The sequence below is a fragment of the Mya arenaria genome, chromosome 11 (assembly GCF_026914265.1).
Source record: "Mya arenaria isolate MELC-2E11 chromosome 11, ASM2691426v1".
Taxonomy (NCBI): Eukaryota; Metazoa; Mollusca; class Bivalvia; order Myida; family Myidae; genus Mya; species Mya arenaria.
The window spans coordinates 24,436,925-24,448,772 of NC_069132.1; the positions used below are offsets into that span (position 1 = coordinate 24,436,925).

At 32.6% G+C, this 11,848-nt stretch overlaps 1 protein-coding gene across 1 annotated transcript; it reads right to left on the minus strand.

The window, feature by feature from the left end:
• Positions 1-1,560: 1,560 nt before the first annotated feature.
• LOC128210014 (uncharacterized) lies at positions 1,561-5,877 on the minus strand. Its single transcript, XM_052914312.1, has 4 exons — positions 5,218-5,877; positions 4,632-4,672; positions 2,471-2,644; positions 1,561-2,168 (listed from the first exon to the last, which is right to left on the minus strand). The coding sequence occupies exons 1-4, from the start codon at positions 5,801-5,803 to the stop codon at positions 2,109-2,111; spliced, it is 861 nt and encodes a 286-aa protein (XP_052770272.1). The 5' UTR covers positions 5,804-5,877; the 3' UTR covers positions 1,561-2,108.
• Positions 5,878-11,848: the final 5,971 nt, after the last annotated feature.

The following is an 11,848-nucleotide window of genomic DNA, read 5'->3' on the forward strand; positions in this document are numbered from 1 at the left end:
AACAAAACATTCACACGTAATTGCATGCCGTCCTTTGTTAGCTGGTCTATTTTTCGAAGAAAATTTATAGTCGAGCCATTGTGATAGCCTATGAGTCTTCGTTGTCGGCGTACAAAAAACATAACTCTTGGATGTAACGTAAATCACTGAAACTTGATACACGTTTTTTCAGTCTCAAAACTGTGTAGTTAGACACATAACTTTGCCCCCAATATTTTTTGAGTAATGCTACTTAATGATTGATATGCACACGTGTATCCAAATTGGTCCCAATATTTATGTGAAAAATTACAGAAACAAGCTCAGAAGCCAAAATTTCAAACCCGTTTAATGGCACAGGGGAAACGCCAACTTAAATATCGATCAAAACATTACATGGAACAGACAAACGTTAGTACTGATAATAAGCACATGTTTCATAAGACCCATTACTCTTAAAAAGTTTGGTTTAAAAAGTATTCCAATAAAGCACTTAATCTTTGCAAATACTTAATAACCTCGAAATATGCTTAAAATGAATCTTTGTACACATATTAATAGTGAGAATTTCTTGCGTGTAGCAAGGCCAATGGCCATCTTTTTCGACTCAAAAGAACGACCACACTACATGAGCATAAACGTTCGCTTCGCAGCTCTCTAATCACCATGAATCAGCGCTGCGATCAATAAAGTTTTAGTTCAAAATTAACTTTAGACGTGATGCAAGTTTGGGAATAAATTCTTACAAACTCTAGAATTTAATAAAATTTCAGCTTCTTAAGTAAAAGCATATACGTGGTATTACTATGCTAGAGATTTATCTTATATCAAATATATATTTAAAAATCAGTATGAATTCAGATAAAAGGGATAAAGTAAACTTGGTATTATGTAAGCATAATTTTCACCTTTCTGGATGAAAGAAAAATGATTTACTCATATTAACATTAAGCAAAGAAAAATGAGTTTCAAGAATTAGAGTAAATGCTAGGAGGAAATATATCATACAAAGGCAGATGTTCAATTTCTGTTGTTGTTTTTTTTTAAACTGTAAATGTATATGATGTTTACTATGTGCTCTCCATTCGAAAAATCTGATATATCTGCATTTGTTTCAAAAAGATAACATTTGTTCCTATTGGTTTAAATGAGATTGGTATGCATTTTCCCGTGTAAATCTTTAAGTCCTACATTACATAATACCTAAAAGTATGAAATAATTCGCACAGCTTTTACGACATTCAACATTTCTTTATTTTCTTTTGTATGCCATGTTATTTCAAAAGCGGATATTTCATTGAAGAATTTAAGTGCAAAGTAGGTCAAGCATTATGTTAAATGGGACATCAAAACATTACTGTTCAGGCAACAAATTGAAGAAATTTGAAGCACGTGAAAGTTTCTCACTTGTTTGTTGCATGTTTGTTATACCAGGTCGGTACGGGAGGGGTGTAGGATATCTTTTTATAAAATAGTTATGATATAATCTCTCTCAAGCTCTCTCAACGCCAAACGTTAGTGAAATAATAAAAAAATAACTAGTCAAATGTTGTTAGTATAAACAGTTTATTACACCATCTCTTAGCCTACAATTTGTGTTCCTGATTTCGAGATTTAAGCCCTTGCCATTTCTGGAGAACCAACATTTATTTTTATGTCCGGGCGTACTAGAATCTGCCTAGGTACGCCAATGTATCTACTAAAAATGTGAAACACATATAAACATGCCTTAGAAGGTCTATGAATTACAAATTGGCTTTAGATCGTGCTTTGTTTAATTGATTTACGAGCACGTCTCGCTATTATATTTTTTGCAAAATGTTGTTTTCAATGACATGATTGTGCAACTGAAAAACGCCTGCATATGGGATTATATTCGAAATACAGTTAAACCAACTAGAAAACCATGGCAATTGTTCATAACTACATTGGCAACGATTTCAAGACAACATTTGGATTGTTTAGCAATGTGTTATTGCAAATATGGTGTCTAGCCGTAATGATAAGTAGACGTTATCTCTTAGCTACGTCCTCAACGGCATTGTTAGTTGAAGCACATGTAACTTCGATAGTTGAGCTTTTGTCTTCACAACCATGGGCCTGATGAGGATAATATCTAAACTGAGGTGTCAAAGTTCATCTTCCTCCCCAATTAGGAGGAACACTCTGTCTGTCTGCTCCTCGCTGATCTGTATAAATGAGAATACAATTTAGGCGATAATATATCTAATATATATTTATTTAGGTCATTTGATTTATCGTTTATCGTAATACAAAAACGATTTTTAATGCTTATGACATCAAATAATATATATAACAGTTTATGAGTGTAACAGTATGTCTGACTTTCGAATAATAAAGATATAATGTACGGTGTCTGCGATTTTGTTATTGTTTATGTTAATAGATTATGTCATTTCAGATACTTTTTCAAGACTCATTTGATTTAAAAAAAAAAATAATAATAGATAATACCAATTTAAGAACATACACTTGCAACGCTAGGCTCGTGTTTGTCCACAGTGACGTCATCGTTGATAGGCATAACCCCAACAGCTCGCCGTCGTGCGATATAGCGAAGTGACAGCACTGTGACAACAATCATGACCACTCCAATAGACCCCACACCGATTGGGATTAACACACTGACTAACAACCGACTGTTCTGTAAACGAAAATGGAGCTTATGGTGTTACCGGTTTTTACTAATTAATAATGTAAACATGTCATAAACAATGTGTATTATGCAGAAAACCCTACAAAAGAGAAAGGGATACTACGAGTGTTATAAACGTATATACATTGTGTTTCGTCAATGAATTATCTTGCCACTGAATTGAATAAGTGGGTGTATAAAGCTCGTTTGCTCATAAATAATAAAAACGATTGGCCTGCACTTAAGTGCACACCGTTTTGAAAATAAAAGAGTTTGGTAAATATGCCATATTCCCTGCACACTTTAACAAATGATTAGGCATTGCACACATATGGTTGTTAGGAAGTATCTCAGACCTTTTTACAAACTTCTTTCAAAATCTGTTTTACAGGCTTATTTTTAAAACGGTTTTCTTGTGATAAACACATTTCCGGTATGCAACAAAGAAATGATCTCTTCCTTCGCGCATAGAGAATGTGAAGGTATTTAACAATAGTGGTAAATATGAATGGTCACCTTCACTATCATTTTTTTTGGTAAATATGAATGACCACCTTCACTATAATTTCTTTTCGTAAATATGAATGGCCACCTACACTATCATTTCTTTTCGTAAATATGAATGGCCACCTTCACCATCATTTCTTTTCGTAAATATGAAGTGCCACATACACCATCATTTCTTTTAAATAACATTATTATTTCACACCATGAGAGTGTTTGAGAGGCAATGTGGAAGCATCTTCTACAATCTGTTTATGTCTTTCTTAAAGTAACCAGCGACACTCTAAGTTCGTATGTATGACTATTGTACGCATTGCGATCAATTCGCATAGTCCAGACCTAAATGTGTTATATTCTTACGTCAGTGGTTTGTTTCGTTTGTCATTGGTCTTAACCCGAATAGATTCATGAAATGTTTGAAATAAAATAAAATAAAATAAATTATACATCAATGAACAGTGTATTTTTCTGGGCAAACGGGATTGGTACGCGCTTTGGTGACACCAACTTCAACTTGTTTGATCAATTATTACACTCTGTCATTTATAAGGAGAGGAGAGTGTTTCAGACAACCTGTCAGTTCGTTTGGCAATATAGATCAATTACCTTAGATGGATTGAGTTTACAAATGTACAATCCCGATGTGGAATTTAGAAACTATTAATTGATACGGTTGGTTTATGGTGATTTTTTCAACTTAATGACACTCTGCGAGAGTTTTCGGACTATCCACTCGAGTCACACTAGAGTAAAGTTACTAGAGTTTTGAAGTGAACAAGTCGTTGGTCACGTGCGAATGCTTAACTTATGTAGTTACAAAATCATTTAAATTTATAAACGATTTTATATGTTGTTTGAAATTTGAGAAGTAGGAAATGAGAATTGTATAATAATCCCTAATTACTGGCCAAAAACTCTTATACTTGCCGCCTCGAAATGTTTGAAGTATGTAAACAGAATATGCCACCGCGCATACCTTTTCAGTACGACCAGGCAAACATTGCCTGAGCAGACATCTCTTTACTTGGCAATATCTTTATGCTCTTGCTGGATAAAGACTGGTACGGTAGTATATTTTTTACATTTGTTTCCAATGCATACAGTATGCAGTTCCTAGGATTGCCACAATATGCCTAAAACCGTATTGCAATATCTATTGAAATTTACAGAAACCATATTGCAATATATTTCATCAAATTGCAATATAACGCGTTTAAGATACTTGAAGATAAATTTATTTCTGTCCCTCGAAAGTAATATTTTAGATAGGATTCGTATAAAACATAAACCATGCATAAGGTGTTACATCAAAAAATCTTTCCTTTTAAAAATAAAGGTTTACATACAACAGCAACCCAAAAATAGGAAAAATAAACAAACTATAATAACTATTATTATAATGTTATCCTAACAAATATTGACTTCTAAAACTACGCTAATTATTAAATTAAGTAATAAAACATGTTTATTTGTTAAGATGTCTCTGACATACCTTCATAATGAATGTTCCAAACGGTTCATCCTCCATTGGTACTGAAAATATACGTAATGTAGTATAACTTTTTTGAAATTAAAATTTACAGTATGCATTTTCAAAAATAAAATGGTTATTTATCTTGGTAAATACATATTAATAACCTGTAATTTCTTCCTCACAGTGTTAGAAATATACCTTATTAAAACAGATTTAGTTTTTACGAGTTTTTATTCAGGGGTTTATGTAAACGTTGAACGAACGGTAAAAACTAGCTTTCAATTTAACTTGTGATACTATTGTAGATACATGTGCAATGAAAATACGAATTCTAAGGGTTTTCAGGTTATATATCAAACCTTGTCATGTTGCATTCTGACTTAACACATTTTCATTGAATAGTTTATGCTTTTTACATTGTCTGGTTATAAACTCATTTTTGTAAATATAAATTCTAAAACTTCAGTTGTGATTAAATCAAAGTGTCGTTGTGTCTTTGACGCTGATCCATAACACTTTGTTCCAGAATAGTACAAATTACGTAAAAATGTAGAAATGCAATTATAGATGGGTAATTCGGATTTTCAGTATACACATTCATTACCTAGCTGCAAGTGGTGCTGAAAAGGCATCCTTTGACGGCCATTATCATGTGTCAAAACTAATGCTTTCATTTCATTATTGCTCACGAAATAGGGAACATGGCGGTCAACGTTCTGTGTAGATGTAAACTGTGGAGAATTGGTCGCAGTATTTTTTGTTACATCACTATCATCCTTTAGTGACTCATTTGTAAATGCAATTGTTGTCTTACTCGACTCGAATTCTTCATCTGTTACAGTTTCATATGTACTTGTAAAATAGTTTAGTAGAATGTCATCTGATGAGGTATTTACCATGTACGGTGGTCCCGCAACATTTTCCGTTGAGGCATTTCTGTGATACAGATTTAAGCTAGTTTCGTTTGCGAGATCCTGCCCAAAATCCATGACGGACTGGTTTGAGATATTAGTCATATTTACACTATTTATTTGCCTTTGATCTGTATCAATGTTCGTACTATTTTCGTTACCATTTTGTTGCAGTGATGTTGATGTCGATTCAAAGGCAACTGATGGCAGTGCTCTCAAACATTTAACACAAAGTACCAACAACGTGACTTCAATCAGTCTACAACTATAGCTATCCATTTCTAAGTACTTAATTATATAAAATAAATTACTCCAAACAAAAAAGCATTTAAAATAAATTCACTTTTTAACACTGTCAGTTATCTTTCATCCATATTCGCGGCGCACGAACTACTAGATATATTCAACTGTAAAATCCACGACCTCTACAGCAAGCGCGGAACTGATTACCGTGTATTTAAGAGAGTATTGGAAATCTGAATATGACAGCGGCTTTGTTATAGAAAATAATTGCCATCGAAATTGAATAACTTTATTTCTCATATATTTTCAACATATGTATAATATGTACACAATATATCAAGAATATATATTATATATACTTGAACATTGTTTTGTCACACACACACACGCACTCACGCACTCACGCACGCACACACGCACACACACACACTCACACGCAAGCACATGCGTCGCACGCACGCACGCACGCACACACACAAACACACAAAATGATGTCCTTTTTGTGTTCAAAATATATACAATGACGTGATTCGGTTTGTTTAGGCTAGATGTGTGTTTGTATGTACATTAGTTGTTTAAAATATTGTGTACGCCTTCTCATTTATTTATGTGGGTTTCATAATTATCATTGTTAAATGCTTTTTGCTCTTCTATTGTGAATATTAATTTCAGATAATGCAAAAATGCATCGAAAGTTAATTGTCTGTCATTACATTTTGTTGAGTTGATATAAAATGTCATTAAGATAATTAAAGAAAAAACAGATATTACTGTATTGCTTCATGTTTGTAAATAGTTATATTCATTGAAGTCAATGCGATAAAGTTGGGTTTTTTTTGACTCTCCAAATATAAATGTTCAATTGATTCTATATTTGAATTGCAAAATGAAATTGAATAACTTGGTTTTGTTATGAATCCTGAAGTGTATACGATGTATATTGCTCAACATAAGCTGATACTTTTAATTTTGCAGTAATTGATAAATGTGTCAGGTTGGATATCAATAAATTAGTTTACCCCCCCCCCCCCCTCACCATCCCCTCCCTTTCAGTGGACTCATGTTTCGCTAACCGTTTAAAGGCAATTATCTTTGCATCTCAGCGTATCCCTGTATATTAGATGTTATCATTATATCCATCTTAATTTCGGAATTATATACAATGAACATGTCTATGGGCATGGGTATGAATGTATACATTCGCTGGTTTTGTATGACCTAAATAATACAATTATTGTCACAGGGATAAGCCAAGGAGCAAAATTATAAACAAAAACCGTGGCTTAGAGGCAAATAATTAAGACATGTTTTGGGCTAGAGTAGGTTTTAGTTTTAAGCATATATTATATGATATTCTCGCACGCATAAAAGAACAATCGGGCACATAAATGACGTAATAATATAAATACATATTAGTATTTACATCTATGATCATATTTAAAATAAAACATCGTTGAACCAAGCTGCATTATCGCAAATGTATGTATAAAAATGATATGTTTAGTTTTATGGTGTCGTTGGATATTGATCCCTGTTCCTTTGAAAGATATGTTAATTTTAAATGGTATCTTTTGGATCCCGATCCTTGTGCCTTTTAAAGATCTATTAATTTTAAATGTAATCTGTTGGATCCCGATCCTTGTGCCTTTTAAACATATGTTGTATTTTAATGGTTGAGTCTAAACTTGTCATCCCTGTACTTTCAAATGCACATGCTGTATTATTGTGATCCTGTCCATTCATTACACTATGCCTTTAGTGTTCTGTAAAAGAGTGTGTTAATCAAGGAAATATAACCTTACTTCAATATTTATTAATTAAAAACTTTTAATAGTGATGTTGTTTTAACTTAAAAAGAAATGCTTATTAAAACACCACAACGGGATCAAAAGCAAACGTGGAATTTTTTCTCTTAGTGTGAAGCGAAGAATGAGTATTAGCTTACTAATTTTAAAGCTTCGCATCAAACTTGGAAACGCATATCACAGAACATCAAACATATATTCACTGACTCTTTCAAGACGATAATCCCTATAGGCGTTAAAAAATTTAAATATGTATACCACCATGTATTGTCTTTTTATGTTGTTTTTTAGCGTGGTGTTTCGTTTAGAGTTTGTTTGGCTTGATTCCTGTGCTCTAAACTAAGCTCTTTGGATAATTGTAAGACTGCTGGGATACAGCCTGTAGTTTCCAGTGTATTACTCTTGACAACGGGGAATTCACATTTATACGAAAATGTTTGAAAATTCTAATGAAAATGCGAACTTATTTTTACATTACTCGAGAGAACACCAAGTTTACCAATACAGTCGCCTGATGGTTCTAATTGTGTATAAGGCCTACTGTTATAAGAAGCAATACTCTGACATTGAAATAAAGGTCAATTTCAACAAATTAAAGATAAACGCAGTTGTGAGTATGCCTGATAGTGTCAATTTATAAAATAGTTTGACATCTATTATCTATAAACGGTTGTACATAAAACAGTTACGGTTAAGTGTAACAGTTACTCTACATTGAATACATTGAGTAGTAGTGTCCATTATATAATTGCCAATGGTAACAGGTATGTATTTGTATTTACCAAAAAAAAAACGCATACTAATAACCTTGAACTGTAAGTTGCGTTTTAAATCTTATTCTCGGCTACTAGCTACAAACCAGTCCAACAACAACACACTGAATGTGTAATGAGGCAAGTGGGGTTTTTGCTCCTTATTATACAGTTTTCAAGAGAAAGCCACGGTTTTGTGGACTTTCTGTCTTTTTATTATTAGTATTATTACTTTTACAGACATGTTGGAGATACTGCTGAATAATACGAATGGCGTCGAAAATGATAAACGTGCAAGTAAAACACCATTTAAATGCATTCAATTTAATAAAACATTCATAAATACGGTTTAATTTGCACACGAATAACCAATCGTAGTTTGTTTACACGTCTGTGTATGTAAACGCTTGTCAGTTTAACCAAGCCATTCCTCTAGACGCGAGCCTTATTGTACGTGCGCATTGCGATTAAATGCATTTGTTTAAGACCGTCGATGTAACAATTTATGTCAGAATAGCAGGTTGATGCTAATTTATTGTAATTAAAGTACGAACAGTTTGTAAATACAGCATTTAATTAGACAAAATATAATTAAACTTAATGCGATCCTGGATGAACATGGTCGTAAAAGGAAGTCTCATTATATTATATTAGTGTTGATCCTATTATGTTACTTTAATGAATGTGTAATTATACCGAGTATAAAGAACAAAAAACGTTCCAAATCTCATTATCCAAAAGTATCTGCAATATGTTTCCATTTAAAAGCTACAAATCACACTCAGTCGCGGCTTTTCATGCAAACGACGCTTTATAAATCGGACTCAAGACAAAACATCGCATGACTCATTAAAAGTTGTGGGAAGAGAAAGTGGTAAGTAGTCGAAAACATGGAAAATATCGTTCCGAACACGGACACAGCTTAAGGTTCTTAGAATGCATATACAAAAAATCGGCTATGTGACTGTGTCACATTAAACTATTTATGATGGAAAACAGACTCTTATGGCCTTTAGCGTTCGAACTTATATTTTGTCCAATGGGATTGCAAAATGTTTTAAACAAGGCAAATATTTTAGTTAACTCTTTGTGGTACGGCATAATCTGGTAAACGGCGTACTTTGTAAAGGTGATGCGCATGCGCAACAGGTCACGCCTAGAGAAGTGGGTTTTTTTACCTCACAGGGTGACGTGTATATTCAATTCCAGTATAAATATACCCCCTCATTTTATGTAAAATTAAAAGACAGACAATTTATTTTGACTTGTACAATGTACATCGCCAACAACACATAATGATATTAAATATAATGTCAACGTATATGTAAAGTAACAGATAATGCAAACGAATGAGTATATATATATATATATATATATATACAAATGTATATGTACAAAAGTATTCAATACTTCTAAGTAATTAAATTCAATAAACTAATATATATATATAAAATATAATAATATATATATATATATATATATATATATATATATATATATATATATATATATATATATATATATATATATATATATCAGTATATCAGAGGATGAACATTAAATAGAATTATGTTCTAACATTAATCAAAGCGGATCTTTTTTTGGGAGCATTTTTAACAAACAGACATAATTTAATAAGTTCAGCTCTATTGTTAGATTTCAACAGCTGCATATATTTAAATACAGAAGGTCTTATAACAATTGTTGATATAGTTCTTTCTTAAATTGCTAAAGGAATTTCAAACACAAATAAAATGATATTCATCTTCGATGTCATTAGAGTTACAACACAAACAATATCTTTGGTTGCGTGCAACGTTATTTCTATTGTATCTACCAGTTTGACCATGGAGTGGGTGCACGGACAGCAGTAGTCTACAAAAGAAAAAAAACGTTAACTCTTTGGTAAAAAATCTAAATAAGGTTCATATTCCAGACAGGTTTTAAAATGTCTATACACATCTACACATCTAACACTGTGCTATTTTCTATAGTACTATACCAGTCTTGTTTAAAAGTATCGTGAATTCTACATTTGAAATGTTCTATGAATGATTTAACATCAATATTGTAAACATCATCAAACACATAACTAAAACCATAATCATTTAATATATTTTAACACTATACACCCAACTACGGCAACCTTTACCACTATCACTCTTTGCCTGTTTGTATATAGATTTTATGATAATATTATCACTGTTAGCAACCTTAAACCATTAAGACATATCAAGGAACATATAATGGATATCTACCCAACTCTCCGTAAACAGTGGCATTGCAAGTTTGTGTGTAGTGAGATACTTGACATTGAAAAGAAAAACGAATCAGAACTGGCGTTTTCTAAATAACCGGAACATTTACATCGCTCATTAAAATGTATGTGTGATAAAGTAACTAAACGCTTTCATGTTCAATGCCTTCCAATTCGTATGACTCAACAGCTTTACTGACATGTCTGTACTAGTAATAATAATAATAATAATTATAAAGCAGACAAAAATCACCCAAATCCGTGATTGTCTCTTTCAAACGACACTACATAAAGAGTCGCAAAACAGAACATTAAATAAACCATGAGTCGCTGTAGGATGACTTCGGGGTAAGAAGCATAAACTATTAGTTCAAAACACTAAAACACTTTTACCAAAATGAATGGTAATGTGACGGCTTTGCTTTAGGCCATTTATTTTGTTAGATATCTTTAACCTTTTATTTACCATTACTTCAGTGGCACTGTTGCGATGGAACATTGTAACTGACAGCAAACACAGACGTCGGGAATGAGTTATTGTCGAACAACTCACGAGGAATAAGTTTTTTCTCTGTTATTTGATGATTATAAAGCCCGTTTAGCTGCGTGCAAAGCCTAGTTTGTTTAATCGATTGTCCTTGGCAAAAAAGTCCTTTTCAACTCTAGTGGTTTGTCTTTGTACGCGGTTGAACAAATATCATCTCCAATGAGATATCGTAAATAAATGTGCTTTTCTATGAATGCAGTTTATCTTAATCACATATTGTGTAATACATACTACAGTGATGTGTTTACCCCCGAAATGCGCGGCAAGTATTTCCTTGTATGAACCAAAGCAGTATTATTTATTGTCAAATTTGTTCATAATCTATGAGATTAAAATAATCGTGTAATAATTGCCAATGATGCTATATATTTAAGTACAGTTACTGTATAAAGAAACCAACCATATTTCATCATAGGAGACGTTTTGCCCAATCGGAACTCAACGACTGCATACATGCATCACCTGCTAATAAATGATTCAACAGACTCATGCAAGATCCGATGTTATCAGTCACAGCCAGCCACATAAGAACTGGCTTAAAACTAAGTCGTCATACAGCCGTATAATAGGTGATTCATTGTAGAGCAGGAGTTGAACAAATATATAAAAAGTGAGAAAAAAACCGTAAAACTTTGAAATGATACAGCATATTATTCGAGCTGCTTCTCCTATTGCAACATAATCACACAAACCTGGTAAACATATCGTAATTGCGTCTTG